Raw genomic sequence first — 17,497 nt, forward strand, 5'->3', positions numbered from 1 at the left:
TTTTTTTCTTTTTAAAGCTCTCCGACATGTCTGTGTTGTAACACTGGCTGGATCAGACGGTATTAAGATAGGACTCCATGGCATAAGCAGAGAATAGGCTGCAAGGAAGAACTTGACAATGTGTGGAAGCTATGGAGTAGTAAAAGCTCAGAGTACTCTGTCTTCAGGTGTAGGTACTTTGTGCATTTTTAAAAGTGATTAAATGGAATGAAACATTTCATTGTCTAATGAGCTTTTTTACCAATCCTAAGTTACCAGGAGACTATCTGAATACTTGGTAAGCCAAAACGTAAGGTACAATTCCTCTACATTAGTTCAAAATTGTGTTCACATTGCAATTGGATTTTAATAATTTTTGTTTTGACATGAGATGTCTATTAGTTTAGTTTTGTTTAATTATGTAGTATTTATTACACCCTATGTACCATCAGATTTCCAGTGGTAAATTCAAATACTAATTTCCAAGGTATACTAGATACAGAAGAGATCTACTTGATTAGCAGTTGGCAGTTGACCATGTGGAAGTTTTGTGGCTCTCTGAAACTGTGGAAGAGAACTGAGAAATGTTTTAGAACATTTTAAAGAAAAGATGTAAGAGAAGTTGTTTTTTGAAAGATGGAAGACGTTGTGATGAAAATGAGAGCTATGGAAGCTCTAAAAACCCAAAGAAAACATAGAAGTTTTTTTTTCAGTATAGTATTAAACAAAAGTCATGTAGTTTTAAGGCAAAAGTGATTCTGGGTGGTTGGGGGGCTTTTTTGGTTTTGTTTTTTTTTTCTTAGAATACTTCTGCCTTCATGCTAAGTTGGTACTTTGAGAAGTAGATGCATCTCAGAGCATGGAAAAAGGAATAATATCTTGATGTCATAGCCAAGTAGCAGGAAGGCTGATGGCATGGAAGAAATCAATCTCTCTTTGTTTGCCACATACAAGACCATATATAATTTCAAGTGTATATACAGTAGTGTATAAGAAAGTTTAATCTTACTCTAGCCGTGTGTATGTGTGTGTGGTTTCGTTCTGATTTGTTTTTTGTCCCTGTACTCCCATTTGCAGGCTAAATGTTATAGAGGAACAGTTAAATAATAATAATTTTTATGAAGTCTGACAGGATCATCATCATAGGTTAAATACTTCTGACTTTGATTCAGGTTTACTGAGACAATAGGTAGGTTTTTTAACTTGTCGCCTGCTTAATGATTCTTTTTAAAAGCCGAATCTTCGGCTTTTTTGCCCTGTGTACTTCTGTATCCTGGATCAGTTAGGTTTAAAAAAAAAAAAAAAACAAACCCAGATGTTTTTTGATTAAAGTTTTCATATTATGTACTTGATTTTAAAAGTGAGTATACTTATGTCTGTAAATAAGCACACATTCAAACTTAGCATCACAATTGTGAAAGTTGGGGATCTCCATATTCTTTTTGTGGCATAAAAAAAGTGGTTCTTGTGTTTCTTGTTTCATATGTTTCTTGTTTGTTTATTCCTCAAGAAAGTGGAAGTGACTTTTTTTGTATACACTTCTATCATTTAGGTTTTCCTCATTTTGTGTAGTTCACACAAAAAATTTTCAGGATAGAGAATTGCATCTGTTGATGAGGAACACTCTAAGAAATGTCACTCTTCTATTGCATAATAATTTCTTTCTGAAAATTTCATGTTCAGAGATGAGGGATATTTACATTGCATTCATTATACTTCCACTTTAATGGAGACTGTATGGAAGGCACACAGATTTAAGGCTAATGATTGCTGTGAGAGCAGTTAGCGTACATACCCCAGTTCTGATGTAAAGTGTGAATTTATAGGTTGTCTTCAGCGACGAAGCATTCCTCCGAGAGATTAATTTTGTTTTTCTATTGGAGAAAATTCTCTCACCTTCTTTCTGAATTTTCCCATGTAATGCCTTGTCTTCCAGGTTTCTGGCTGTGTTCACTCCCACCCTTAACCCCTCATTATTTATAACCATGCCCCTTTTAGTCATTACTCAGCAGAATTTCATGCATTTCTCATTTTCTGTGCATCCTTGTGAATCAGATTTGCCAGTACACTCAATACTGCACTGTTGCTGGTTTTCAAGTACTTGATTAGTATGATGGGGAAAAAAAATAAAAATGAAAAGCCTTAAAAAATAGCAGAAAAATGTGCAGAGGAATTGTTTGACTGTTTTGCTTTAGCGAACAAAATATGAATCTCTTGGTGAAATGTTTTTGCCTCATGATGTCCTTCATAACTTACAAATATACGAGGGATATAAAACTCTGAGGATAGCCCCCAATTATTTAAAGTGATGATAGTTCCTGCAACAGGAAAAATGGAGATCTAAGTGAGGAAAATTAAATACATGCATATACATACACATATACATATACATGGAAAATGTGTAAGGAAAGTTTTGGTTAAAACTGCTAATGTGGGCCCAAAGCTAAATAGAAAACCAATGAGATTTTACGCTAAAATTACTGTTCCTGTCTTAGTGAGGGTATGCATTAGATGGCAAAAGAACTTTGATTTATATAGAACTTTAGTGAGGCATGAGAAAAGGATAGTTTGTAGTTGGTGGTCTCTGACACAGAGAACTGGAAATAATGGAGGAGTGAGAGTGGATAATGAGATACTGAAGATCAAGAGGGAAAGAAAGTTGTAGAGGAAAGAAAATGAAGAGTAGAACATGTGAATACAGAACAGGATGTCTGAGGAGTGATAGGCAGATATTCTGTTGGAGAAAGTAAAGTAAAAATGTATGAAGAAAGAAAAATGCAAGTGGGAAACTTTTAGCTGAGCCCGTAGGTGGGTGAATGTGTACTGGAACCGAAGTTTGTTGTTGAAGGTACGTGCTGTTTTGAGCTGTTGCACTTCTATCCTCTTAGAATAGAGGTAAGAGATGTGGAGCCACTTGGTATTTGGTACTATGTGGATAAGACATAGCCTGTGTGTAGAAAAATGGCACCTTTTCCTCTCAAAGAAATCGGGCTATAGAAAAAGTGGGCGTATTGTGGGGAAGGGTATAAATAAACACTTGCCCGTTTGTGCATGTTTTTCCTGAACATAAACACACAGAGCTCTGGTCCGCAGTCATAGTTCTCCCTCCTGTCCCTGGTTTGGAGGGTGGGGGGGAGGCAGGGGGGAAGCACCTTTGCAAGGCAGCTTTTTTTTATAAAGCATTTTCCATATTCTGTCTAAGTGACAGTCTCTTATCTTTTCCTAGTAAGTGGATCCCTACTCTGAAATCCCTTGTTTGCTTAATTTATGTGAGAGGCTAGATGGAATAGCTGCCCTAGTAAAATGGGCTGGAGTCAGTTATCTGCAAGGTCATATTCAGTGCCATGCTTCTCTCCCCTGCTTAATTTTGTTAGGGAGTTAGATATACCAAGCTATAAATCCTGAAGAAGCTAATGGGTGAACCTTAATTTTCATAGTAGCTCATACTTACTACTGTGTACTTAATTTCATGATTAATGATATCTCATGAATCTTTAAAGTAATGTGTATGCAAACACACAGTGTATAATGTTATTTGTTTTAATACTTAAGAATGATACGCTTTTAGATGGGAGTTAAATTTTTCCATGGTTATTAAGGTGTTGAATTTGGGGTTAATGTTGGTGCATTCACAGATCAAAAGTGAAGTGAACAAGCTCTATAAATTGTTGGAAATTGATATTGATGGAGTCTTTAAGTCCTTGCTACTGTTAAAGAAGAAGAAATATGCTGCTCTGACTGTGGAACCAACAGGAGATGGGAAATATGTAACTAAACAAGAACTGAAAGGATTGGATATAGTCCGAAGAGACTGGTGTGATCTTGCAAAAGAGACTGGAAAGTGAGTTTCTTCATGGCATTGTCCTCTTTGCTCTGTTTTGAACAGTACATGCTTCATAAACGTTTGATATTGCATGGCTGTTTTCCTGAACAGTGCAGACTGGTAACTAACATCAGTGTTACAGCATCTTAACTGATTTTTGTAAGAGATGGTAAACATTACATTCTGGCATTGGTAACAAATTATACTTGTGCAAGTCCAAATGTCTCTAATTTAACTATTTGTTTTTGCATCTTCTGTGGAAGCTGTGCATGTGAGTTATTGCAATTTTGTTTATGCAGTTTAATAAACCACAGCTGAAATCTTGTGAAAATGGTAGGTGTTATCAGTGTTTGGAGTCACAGGTTTTAGGTCAGATTTTTTTCAAAGATGGTTAAAGAAGCTGGTGGTCAGCTCTTTCAGAATCCTCTAATAAAGCTGGAAGTGCACAGGGTGCAGCCTGAGGAGATGATCCCTTCCCGAAAGACTGTTTCTCTTCCATTTTTCAAGTGAGACTTTTCTGATACTTCATTATGATGAATATTGGATTGATGATATATTAATTGTCATTTCACAGGGCATTTTGGTACTTAAATTCAATAGAGATAACATATTTAGCACTGCAGAATGAAAACCATGGTGGGTGGAGAGGTGGTCATCTGGGGGCTGGCTCAACTTATATTGCATACTGCTTCTCAAAAACTTAACTTAAATTGTGGTCCAAATGTATCCAAAAATGAATATTTTTTTACATCTGTAAAAATGCACCACGCACTTGCTTACTGTTCTTAAGACTTGCATTTTCTAAGAAAAGATGCATCATAATAGAAGCAAATTTTTCCAAGTTAGGAATGTATTAGTAATTAAAGCTATACAAATGTTTGAGAGTGTTCTTTAGTGACTAACTCTTCTGCAGCTGCCAGATCTTCCAACCACATTTTACAGAAATAGGCAAGACTTTGCTTACTTGATATGTTCTCTTCTCCCCCATCTTAAGATACCTGCTATGGAATAATAAATGGCAAAATGAAACGGGAGCAGAAAATAGAAACCAGTTGCACTCAACAATTCCAAATCACTGTTTAACATTAGAACTATTTAAAATAATTTGCTTTTAGTAAAATAAGTAAATAAATGAAACACAACATGAAATATCCTGGCAAATTTCTATAAATTTTGCATCAGACTTCATCCTCAGGCTCTTTAATTTCTAGAGGTAACCTAGGGGAAGAGAGGATTGTGTTTATTGTACTGTGTTGCTTTGCGTGTCTTAAGCTTTTCGTCATTTCTGGACTGTTTTTACAGCTATATAATTGGTCAGATTCTTTCTGATCAGCCCCGAGACATAATTGTGGAAAATATTCAAAGGCGGCTTATAGAAATTGGAGAAAATGTGATCAATGGCCAAATCCCAGTAAATCAGTTTGAAATAAACAAGGTAAATGATGTCTCAGCTCTGTTCTGTCTCAGAAAAACTTTACTGTTCCTGAATATATTGACTGCTGATAAAAATCTTTTTAATTCTTATGATGCTGTGAAATATCAGGAGTTGTATTCGATACTGACTAGCATGGAACATACTGCAAAGATCCTACAATATGAGAAAAAATACCTTGTGGGGCTGGAGGCCGGTCTTGCTTCCTCAGAACAATAACTTTGTGTCTTGTCCCATCCTGCTGTCTTCCCCACTGATTTTGCACTTTGAGAATTACATGATAGCTTGTGCTTACAGGAGAAGTTTTCTCCTAAATTGTTATTTTATATTTCAGGTTTAAAATACATAAACTGAAGAATGCAATGGAAAAGAATCAAACATCCTGTTTTTTAGAAAACCTATATGAAAGCATACTATTGTTAGTTTATTCCCCTTCAAAGCTCCATAGAAGAAAGCTAATAGTCATTTTGAGATGTCATTCAAGACTTTCCTGCAGCAAGAATAAAATAGTCTGGCTTTATTTACAGGCATTTTAGCAAACAGCATTGTGGTTTTGGTTTATTTTTATGAATCCTCAATGAAACCTGTATTTTTAACTTCAAAAGCCTCCCTGCCCCTGCTAGGGGGGTGTTTCGCTAATGAATTGGATATTACATGCCCCTCTCATGGTTCTAGTAGAAGAGATTTCCCAAATACACCCTATCCAAAGTCTCTTTCTTTTGCCAGCCGGACATCTGTCTGCTCTGTAAGACTGTGTTAATCAATCAGTTAAGAAATGCGTTCAGGTTGTCATATGAGTGTTAGAGAAACCAGTGATTTTCATGGTTGGCTTAAAAAAAGACTGTTCTGATTGCAAATATTCTAAGAGTACTTAATATCCCAATAAAAGATACAGATGGAATAATTTTCACTTTACATGCTGCATGTTCCTCTGTTTTACTACTTTGGAAAAAATTAAATAATATATTTCAGTTTTAAGTCAAATGTGTAAGTTGCTTCTAAGAATTGAGATAACGGTAAATACTTAAATGTAGCATTTTATTTTATGTAAAGGCAAAACTCATTGTGGAATCTCAGTAGTATAAGATACATGGAAATATTTAAATCCAGTTGTATCCTCTTGCTACAGAGCTTGTTAAATACACTCAACTACTTGATACTCAGATTTACCTTATGACCTGAAGTGGTGCAGGGGTAAAAGGGTAATCTCTGGCTGTATTTTTGTATTTTGTGTAATGTTTTCATCTTCAATTTAGTTTAATTTTAAAACAATTGCATTACATCTGTACCTGTTTTGAACTGTTGTGCTTTTATGTAATGTATTTTTCGGACAGTAATTGTAAAAGCATCCTCTCATTTTATTAATAATAACATTTTTAAAGTATGAAGGACTGCTACCTAGACCTTAATGTCTGGAAAATACCTTTATTACAATCTTACTTTTTTGTGTGCAGATACATTTGTGAATAGTAGATGCATGAAGATAGCTACTATGTAATCTTGTCTATTAAAGTTCTGAGTTGTCCATCACTGAAGTAAAATACTTTTCTCATAGTTATGTTTATGTTCTCTCCTTTGATCTCTTAGGCATTGACAAAAGATCCACAGGATTATCCTGACAAAAAAAGCTTGCCACATGTGCATGTTGCCATGTGGATAAACTCTCAAGGAGGCCGAAAGGTGAAGGCAGGAGACACAGTGTCATATATCATTTGTCAGGTAAAAATGTCTTTATTTATAGCTAAATACTAGGTATTGTTTTGAGAGATAGCAAAGAAAACCAACTCAACTCCTGGAAAAAAAATGTTTTGGCATTTCTTTGTAGTGAGATTATGTTATAGTTTAAAATAGCCAGTTTTCTGTACTAAATTTAGTTTTATAGAGCTGGAAAGAACCATTGTGATCAGCTCAGCTCATCTGACTTTTCATATAGTGGCTGTTAAAATTTCCCTCAATTAATTTCTGTTTGGAACTATAACTTATTTTTAAGGAAAATATCCAGTCTTTGTTTTAAGGAGAAGAAAATTCTGGTGGTAAAGAACCTGCCATTCTTGGAAAGCTAATTGGTGGTGGTTCTTAGATAGTGTCATTGTTATTTCCAGTCTCAACCTGTGTCTTTTCAATTCATAGTCATTGGATCTGGCAGTACGCCTGTTGGATAGACTGAGGAACTTGAGAAACTTCCTGGTTTTAGGTGTTTATCCTATAAATGTTTATCATTATCTCACAAATATACTCCAGATTTGCTATTAAAAAAAAAGTGTAGGTTGGATTAGATGGACCAGGTGATCTCTTATGCTAAACTGATGGACTTGGCAATGTGACTTGTACAGTGGACCTCTATTTCAGCTCCTTCACTGTTAAAAACTGAAAGATACTGTTTTTTATTTAATTCAGAGTTCTTAGCCTGGCGTGACAAAACTGCCAAGACTTATGAGAGCTGGGACATGGGTACGGCTGAGCAATGGCACAATACAAGAGAAGAATGTACTTGTTGAAAGAAGGAGCTGAAGGAATTGCATTGTAATTATTTTTGCAAAGCAGCTGGATGAGCTGAATAGTCCTAAATTAATTTTGTTCTGAATACTAAGTTGTCTGAAAGGAGTGGGAGGGACCAATGGCTTGCAGTCTGTCTTTATTAGTGATGGATTTTCAGTCTGTGGTTGCTGACCTATTGAAGCCAGTAGCTCATCTTAACTGGAAAATGAAGGTGTCATATGTTGATGCATTAGTTCTATTTTGCTGTAAAAAAGGCAAAAAAGAGACTCTACTTAGCAAAAAAACCAAAAAACCTGTGGTACTCCCCCCCATCCCCATTAAGGTTTACTGAATGCTTGCTAAAATACGACTTTAAGTTCTGCTCTAAGATTTTTGACACACATTAAAAATAAAATTTCCTAGTGTAGTTGTGGACTGGGAATAAGATTCTACAGACTGAATGAGTTACGTTTTTCAGAAGAGTACCATCTTAGAGTTGACACTTAATTCCTCCATTAATACTGCTTTCAATTTAATTATTGCCTTCCCAAATTGAATTATTTTCTCCTTACTTTCCTCTTTCAAGTTGGAGAAGAATGTAATGTATACTCTAACCTCTGAGTGGTGTTTCTCTCGTCTTGAGATGACACCATGTGTTTCTTTCAGTATTTCCAAATATTTCAGAATTTGCTCTTTCAGATCGATACTATTGCCTCGGTCATTTATTTGCATGCCAATGAACGATGGTCCATTCTCTGACCATTCATTCTATTTCTTTATAGAATCAAAGAATATAAATTTCCTAGCAAAACAGATACAGTTTTGATATCCAGTACTTAGAATTTGCTTGTTGTGCAAAATGATAATGCTAGTTTAGTACAAAGTGAATCCAAAATGCATGCCCTCCGCGTATTTTTAACTGGGCTGATGGTTACAATGTGTTTTCATTGTGCATTTCAGAATTGACAGATGGGACTGTTTACTCTGTCTACTCTTACTGATTTGCACGTGTAGCCTGCAATAATACAAGCTGGATTTACATTCTTGAACTTGCTAGTTGATGCCAGCATCAGCAATACAATTTTTTTTTTAATACTGCTGGATTTGTATTGGATGCATAATAAATCAACCAAAAGAGAGTGATTGTGTAACAATTTTGTGTTAAAATAATGCATAATATTTGAAGCCTAATCCTTTGTATAGGCTGAATGTGGATTTTACTTTTTTCACGCTTTGTTTCACATGTGTCTCCTGCCTTAGGATGGATCAGATCTCAGTGCCAGCCAGCGAGCATATGCTCCAGAACAGTTGCAAAAGCAAGACAATCTCACTATTGATACTCAGTACTACCTGTCACAGCAAATACATCCAGTAGTTGCTAGAATATGTGAGCCCATAGAGGGAATTGATTCTGTTCTTATTGCAACGTGGTTAGGTAAGTATTCAGTTTATTTAAAGAATTACAAGAGACAAAGTGAGAAATCTTAATGTATGTTTCTTAACAGAAATGCTTCCCAAAATCAGTCTTTTTACAGTGAACAATAGCTTGTGTTATACAGTCTATAGCAAGCAGCTCGGATTGTAAGTGTATTTCTGAGTTTTGCAGAATACCATTTTTCAGAAGGTGCTTATTAACATGAACTTAGTCTTATAATCCCTATTCAGAGTTGCAAAAATTCACTGTTCATAAATGACAGTACTATTGCATGTCTTTGCGATTTTCTTAAGTTACTAAAGTAGTTCTGGAGCGTGCATCCAGAACTAGCATTTTTCCAGGGAGAAACCCTAGCATCTCTAGCATCTTCCCAGGAAGAAGCCAGTCATAGTTACAATTAAAGGATACAAATTTTTAGTAGGGTGTTAAGTGAAGACTTTTGTTGTCTGGAACTGACCTAGTGGATAATAGGAACATAAAACCTTAGTAACAGGCTTGCCTGCTCCATATGGAGAAATGAAGTGGCAAAAAAAAAAAAAGTTCTATAAAAAATGTGACTAATGGTAGCGATCCACAAATCACCAGTTTTTATTCAAATGAGCAACAGGGAATTGGTCTTGTTAGAGTTGTTTTTCCTCTTAAGAGGATGTCAAAGGAATTAGAGATTTTTCTGCCTAACTCTGCCTCTGTCTTGTCCATTCTCTAGGCTTCTTACCTAGAAAGAAGTATAGGTGTTGAAAAATGGTTAACAGTTCTATCAGGTCTCTTTCCATGAAAACACAACACTGTGTGTGTAATCCTTTTAGTGTTGTTTTCTCCCTAAAAGTGATTCACCAACAGACATGTTTGATCTCCTTGATAAACAGAAATTTTGTGATTTGTATCCCACATCTAGTTCATTATTTTTAAAACTGTTACTCAAGGACACGGAAGAAGTTATTAATCTTGCTGGCTGCTGAGTTCTTGGCAACACTGTCCTCTCCCACAAGAAAACTTAGAGTTGCACTGTGGCAGTTTAATAATCTCCTGTTTGATGCTATGCCCATGTCTACAGGAAGTTCAGACTGGCAGAACATGATTTCGTTAAGAATTTTGGAATGCTCAAAGGAAGAGTTAGTCCTCAGCATTTTGTGTTTAGGTAATGGCCAAGATCCAGGATTTGGTCACTTAAAACCTACCGGCAGCATGTTGCCTTAAGGACCGTTCACCTGGGACACTGCATCTCTGTAGCTTCCTTGCAAACAGCAAGTTCTGCTCATGGTGAGCTTGCAGTTTGCACTTAAAATGTGTGCAAGTAAGTTCCTGTCTTATTGCTTCTCAAGAAGGGTGATAGCCATGAAAGATCTTCATCTCCCAAGACAGTCTGTATAACATGCAGCTTTTTCTGTCTCCATTTCCAAGTTGTCCGTTAAAAAAAAAAAAAAAGACATGAATTTTGCTTTTTCTGGGAGCATGATCACAGAGGTAGCTGTGTGGCTGCAAGGGTGTTTCTCAGACGTGTTCGATGTTGCAGGATGTCCTCAACAGCTCTGGTGCTTTGAGGAGGTGTCGGCCCTGCTTGACATGTGCAGGCTGACCATACAAATCCTTCTGTTTATGTGGCAGGGCCTTGGTATACAACTTCCCCTTGATGTCAGAGTGGACTATGTGGTATGCCTGACTGAAAAGGTCAAGCACTCTTGGTTGGGTTGAAGCAGTTTAAAATAGGCAGTAAACCTGTACTTCATTTAGATAAAAGACAGGAAAGAGATCTGAAGCTCATTTGTTTTATTTGGCAAAGATTGTTAGTCTTGTAGAGTTAAGTTCAAATTCAGAGTTGCTCCTTATTCACAAGGGCTTGGATCACCAGAAAAGACTGGCTTCCTTCAGGGACCTAAATTAAGTGCCCAGACCTTAAGAACGGTGTGCCACTCGATACTATCTGCTGTTTGCAAATGCCTATGCTGCTTTTTGCGCTGTAGTACATTCAAGATGAAAATTTCTTTTCTGGTCTATAATAGCATCATGCAGCTGAGAGTTCATTAATAGTCCACAATTGTTGGTCTGAAAATCTGTATGTATCTATTACAGTCTTAGGTCTGAAATGTGTTCAGTTTGACTGTGCTATGCTGTGAAAATGTTACCTCTTTCTCCAGCTTTGTTTTCGTGGGAATGCTTAAATGGAACTTGGGGGTAAAGTCAGGTCTTTTTCAAAACTTCTGCTCTACTTAGGTCTTTATACAGCACTTAGTCGTACATGAGTTGTTGCAAGCTGAAGTTATCTTACAGCTTTTTTATAACAGTACTGGAGGGATAGTCAAGTGTTTTTGTTTCAAAGAAATTGAAAATAGTTTTAAGTGTACAAGATGCTTGAGCCTAGCTTGCTAAAACAAGCAAACATAAACTCTTTACTGTTCTCTGTTGGCAAGTTGGGCTTTTTTGCTTCGTGTTTTCATCATGTTACACATCCAAATTCCCATCGTTTTTCCTATCTTGTTGCAAAACGGCATATTTTTCTGTTCTGAAGAAGGAAGCTGGTGTTTTGGAGGATATCTAAGAGTCGTATCCGTGGACCAAAACTTGGTTGCATTCTCATTGTGTGTATCTTCCCCCACCTGATCTGATTTATTGTGTTACGTAGGGTATGTGTTGGTATGGGGAGAATGGTTGTAGAAGAAAGATCGCGGTTTCGTATTTAACACCATCTCTTTATAAGGCGAATGTTTCATTGACATGTCACCACGTTAGTCCAAGTAGATAAAATTGAGCTCTGCTTAGGGAAGCTTGGCTTGTATCAAAATGGTGAAAAGTTCTTCATTCTGTCTGTGCTCAAAGCAAGTTATTTTAAGCTGGTTTAGATGCTGAAGAACAGAAGCAAATAACGTCACCTAAAAAAGGCAGGGAACTCCTCAAATATCACATTTATTCACTGTGGAATCAAGCTGAAAATTGTCTTTTGTTTTCGGACTTTGTAGGAGATCTGCGTAATCTTTGAGAGATGGAAATTCGTTGTTCCTAAAAATGAGAACCTCATGGGCGTACTCCTGTATTCACTCTGTTTCTCTTGAAGTTCTCAAGGAAAAGCAGTGACAAGATGAGGATTGTCAGGGTTACTGAAACTAAGTAAAGTGCAATCTGATCAGTAATATCATTCAATAAGTCTGGTCTTAAATGCTTGGAGACCTTACTTGCATCACCCTGAAGATACCTATACTTCTTAAAAAGAACTGTATTGGCAGAACAATTCTCTTAATCTATTTAAAGTCATGGTTTTTTGTTGATATATAAATACTGCTCCTTGTCTCAAAGCAAAATCATGTCTTATTTCAGTGTTGTCAAAAGTATCTAAACATTATGGAAGCAGAGTCATTTAACTATGAGATTTTTGTAGCTGTTACTGCATAACATCATTTTCTCTATAAATTACGGAAGTTGCTGGCTGCTGTCCTAGACTGTGTCACGGTCTTCTGAAAGAGATGTGTGCTGCTCCCTTGCAGGTGGATGTGCACGTCGGTGCTCTGCAGATTGCTTGGCATTTGGGCATTCCTTAGGGAGGCTACCTAATTTTAGGGAGTCATTACTGGTTCCTGATGAGGCTTGTCATCAAGAGTACTTCCCAGTACCGGTTCCTCCTTCCACGCAGTGTCTGCACGTTAGCTGCTCCTTGTAAGGAAACCCACCACCACCTTGAAGATACGAAGTTGTTTTGGGGCCCCCCCCCAAAAAAAAATTCATTTAATAGGTGCCTTTAATACAGTATTTAGCAGCTACCTGGGCCGACTCTCCTGACAGAAACCAGGACAGTTGTGCTCTCCTTGTGGCATGCAGAAACTACATCAGGTTCTGCCTTTTTAGTTTTCTCACGTTAGGCAGCGAACTGAGAGGAGCATGGTGGAAATGAAGGTTAAACTGTTAAACTACTGGCGAAACGCCGTGACAAGTCAGTCATAAACCCCAAAGCGTATGAATTTTGCTGTTTATGGTCTAGCTGGGTTTTCTTGAAATGCTCTAGAGCTGCTTAGAAACTGAGACTGGCTGAAGCGTGCTGTGTGTGCGCTTCGCTGGTCAGATAGTCCGGTATCATTGCTGCCCTGTTGCCCCATTCTGGCTGCTCCAGGCGGCCTTTCAAGGACCCCATGCAGAAGGCACACTGGCTTTGCGGCGCAGGAGAATCCGTCTGAGGAAAATCAAGCGGCGTGCGTTTCCGAAGGGCAGAGGCCTCGGCCGCCCTCGGTTAGACTCTCGGGGCGGGCGGGCCCGGGCCCGGCCCCAGCCCCAGCCCCGGCCCCGGCCCCGGCCCCGGCCGCTTGCCCGCCCCGGCCCCGCCGCGTCGCCCTGGCTGAAATGCGCGGCCGTAGCCTCGAGGTGGCAGCACGGGATGCCGTTTCCCTGCCTCTCGCGAAATGTCCGAGGGGCACAGGTACAGGCGGGGAAACTTCATGTGCTCCCCCGCTGACCTGCGGCTGAAATACGACATCCGGGGAGAAGCCCGAGGGCTTTGTTCAGGGGAAAGCGGGCGGCGTCCTGCCAAACGTCTCCCCGGCGGCTGAGGCTCAGGGACGCGCCTGCCTTGCTACGTGCCGCCCTGCTGTCCCCGGGGGAGGGCGCGGGCACGGGGATAGGGGTGTGCGTGGAAAGACGTGGAAAAACGACCTGCAGAAATTTTATTTCAAAAATACTGCGATTACTAAAATGTGTTTGTCTTTTTTCCGGTTTCTTGAGTGACCGCTTTTGCTTGCTAGTTAGTAAATGTTCTAATAATTCTACTACATAATTCAGGAACAGGTCCCGGAACTTTCTTTTATTATTCACTTTTGTCACGCTAGGTTCATCAGCGTATTTTTAATGTTACATTTCTTTGTCATGCGTGCAACCTTGTAGTTTTGGTGGGGTTGGAAAGCTTACCTGTGGTACAGGTAGTTTTATGATAGCCCTGAAGGTTTTCATGTCAGAGTAAGTCAAAGTCGCTTTAATTTTCTTGATGTCGTGGGGGGGAAAAAAAAAAAAAAGAAGAGTTCAAAGAAGAAGTTCACTGATTAGTTTCGTCCTATTCATTTAAAAATTACCAAAACCAGATTTATTTATTTTTTACCTTCACCCATCAGATATTCCCTGTTTTGTTTAACAAGTAGAGTAATACGACCAGTGTGACCTGGTCCGAGAGGATACCAGTTAGTGTGCTGAAATGGATTAATTGAACCAACTAACTATTCCTGAAAGGAGATAATAGATAAAATAGGTCCCAATTCCACAAGATAATTAAGGTAGGCATGTTCTTTAAAAGCCTGATTTTTCTAGTCCCTTTGATTTCACTGGGGCTGTTTGCACACCAGAAGTTAGATGTACTCTTGAATCATCACAATATTTTTCCTGTTGTTTTCTCCAGCCAAAAGAGCTAAGAAAGTTCAGAGATAGGTGTGATTTAAATTCTCCCAATGAATAACTTTTCTTTTTTTTTTTCTGTTAAATTATTACCAAATGTCCAGATGCTTATTTGCTCTCACTGGTTTTGTCTGAACATTGGAAAATTGCAGTTGTCTGAAGACCAGAATTTATCTTTTTATTTAGTGAACTATTTTGCTTTATATTTGCCTTTTGGGGAAAAAACCAAAGATAAATTTCTAGCTGAACTTTAATGGCATCTGTATCAGAAAGTTGCAACGAACCTTTTTCATTCCACTGCTGAACTCAGAGAAAACTGAGAATTTTTGTTTGTAATCACCATTATTATCTGAGATCCAACCTACTGCATACTTAGTTGATTTTTTGCAAAATCTTAATACTAAACTTAAGTACCCTTTCTACTTTATCTACTACCTGTGTGTTGCAGAACATACACTTTGTTTTCTAAAACAGCAAATATATTACCAACCCTTTTTCAAAAAAAAAAAAAAACACACAAACCCAAAAAAACCCATGAAACCCAACAAAACAAAAAACCAAACAGAACCCCCCAGTCTTTTTTTTGCAGGTACCATATGTGTTAGAGTATAAAATAAGCTTATTAGCAATGTTTTTTGCTTTGTTTGCTTTTTCTGTTAATGAATAGTAGCAAACTGTATTAAAAGTTTAAGAACCTCTTGGAAGTGAATTGTTGCCCTTATGCATGGACATTTGTTTCTTTTGATAAAATTAAAATTGGGACGATTGATTAAATTTTAGTGAATTCTGTCAAGGACCAAATAAACTTATTTGGCAGTGGAATTTTTCCTTGTCCTTGAATTTGTTTTATGGTTGCAAAATAGAAATTCAGAACGGCGGTATCTTTTATGTAAGGACAGTCTGTATCTGCCTGTATAACACAACTGTTTTATATGTGTAATAGTATTTGTCTAGTTCATCTGAATATTGTTCCCAAGCGTTTTCTTTAAGTCTCCCAGTACCATATAGTAAGGTTAAGAAGAATTGTAAAGCTTCACTTCATAATCTTTCTGGCTTTTCTATAATAATTATTACATTTGTTATTGAAATTTACACAAGATATGGGATAATATGTGGTGGTAATCTGTTACTTGGCTTAATTAGTCCCTTTTAAAAATAGTTTTTAAAGTGCTTCTCTTTGATCTTTTCTTCTTAATAATAAAGTAAGCCATAGTTTTCGGAACATTTTTCTTTCTACATGCTCATTCAATTCATTTTCTTTTTCTAGCATGTGCTATTTGGTAGAGTTTACAAAAAAGCCTGTAAATGGGATACATGGGCTTTTAAAAGGTTGCACATGACAAAGGATGACAAAACCCATGGATTTTTATTAAGTTTACTTTGGCAGTCTTATTCGTAGGGCAGTGAACTTCGTGCTTGCTTGCTTATTTACTTATTTGTGGTTGAATCAGTATTTTTAGGATCTCTTTTGTGTATTTATTTGTTTAAAATCTTGAGTTCTGGCAATCAAAAATAAAGCATTTTGTCTCCAGCACTGCCGTTTTAAATGCTGCTGCTGAATTTTAACCACTGCATTAGATTGAAACCTACATGCTGTTAACCACTGAGCCAAAATGAAATCGACCACTGCATTGAAATCAGAGTTGGCAGTTGTATACGGACTTGAAGGAGTTGGTAATAGCAGTGCACCCGTGTTTCTTTAATGGGGTTTTTATTCTCTGTTTTCTGTTTTAATGGTGCCATTTTGATTTAAAGACTGTTTCTTAATAACGATGCACATTTTTATTGAAATATTTTCAATGTAACTTAAGAAGAAAATAACAATAAAGCCATCCGTTAGGAGTGGTTTCCTCAGAAACAAAATGTTCTGTTGCATGCTCCCATGATAATGCAGTGTGCTTGTTTTATTTATAAAGCAATCTTGCGTAAGAAGATAAGTAAGAAGATTTCTTCATGTTTCGTGAACCTTTATTCGTGGTTAAAAATTGTAAAATGTATTTATGTTTTATAGAAGAGGTTTTGCTAAGGAGAGATTTTCAGCTTCTGAATTTACATTTTGTAACTTTCTTTTGAATCTGCTTCACCAAGCATATGAAAAATAAGCCTACTTGCATGGTTGACCTCTTAGTCTTTTGAAATTTTTGTTTCTTATTAATAGGACTGGATCCCTCCCAATTCAGAGTCCATCACCATTACCATAAAGATGAGGAGAATGATGCCTTGGTTGGTGGCCCAGCTCAGCTCACTGATGAGGAGAAATATAGGGATTGTGAAAGATTCAAGTTTTGCTGCTTCAAATGCGGAACAGAAAATATTTATGACAATGTCTTTGATGGTTCGGTTAGTTTTTCTTCTGTTTCATTTCTGTTCATCTGTGAGGGAGAAAAATACTTGTAGAGGGACCAGCTTTTCAGATAGGATTCATAAGATGTAGGAGAAGATACCATATTGTTTGAGTCCCGGTATTTGTAGCTTTGGAACAGAAATTTGCTGATAGGACAGTGCTGAAATATTTTTCCCATTTTTGCATTTCAGCTGTGTTGTCTAGCAGAACATGTGAGATTATCTGACTTCATTAATCTGTTTGCCCACAGTTGTGAATGATTGTTGCTGTAACTTTTTAAGGAATCCTTATCTTAACACCTTAGTAACTTCCAGTTCTCTATTTAATGAAACTTTCATATAGCAATGGCAATTTCTTATCCTAAATCATATTAATTGGAACAAAGTGTGTTTGAAACTTGTGTTTATCTTGCTACATCCCACTTCCCTTCTTGACAGCAAGGTTTTTCTGTGGTATCTTTCCTTCTGTCTTTGTGTATTGAACATAAAAAGTCATAGGGGTACATTCTTGTTGAGAAGTTCTGCCAAAAAATGTATCTCTGACCTTGGATCACAACTTGAAATAGGGCCAAGTATTTAACTCTACAGCGATGTTACGCATGTATTAGTCATTGGCAAATTAGCGAGCTTCAGAGTAGTGAAAACC

The 17,497-nt window shown here is 37.3% G+C and overlaps 1 protein-coding gene across 1 annotated transcript in view; it reads left to right on the forward strand.

Annotated features, from left to right (window-relative positions):
* POLA1 (DNA polymerase alpha 1, catalytic subunit) overlaps positions 1–17,497 on the forward strand; it is a 205,252-nt gene that overhangs the window by 78,718 nt on the left and 109,037 nt on the right. Inside the window, exons 29-33 of the mRNA XM_059815506.1 lie at positions 3,615–3,820; positions 5,105–5,237; positions 6,822–6,953; positions 8,973–9,147; positions 16,667–16,848. Coding sequence (XP_059671489.1) covers positions 3,615–3,820; positions 5,105–5,237; positions 6,822–6,953; positions 8,973–9,147; positions 16,667–16,848 — 828 coding nt within the window. The remainder of the gene's footprint in view (positions 1–3,614; positions 3,821–5,104; positions 5,238–6,821; positions 6,954–8,972; positions 9,148–16,666; positions 16,849–17,497) is intronic.

Source organism: Gavia stellata, chromosome 1 (genome assembly GCF_030936135.1).
Source record: "Gavia stellata isolate bGavSte3 chromosome 1, bGavSte3.hap2, whole genome shotgun sequence".
NCBI lineage: Eukaryota > Metazoa > Chordata > Aves > Gaviiformes > Gaviidae > Gavia > Gavia stellata.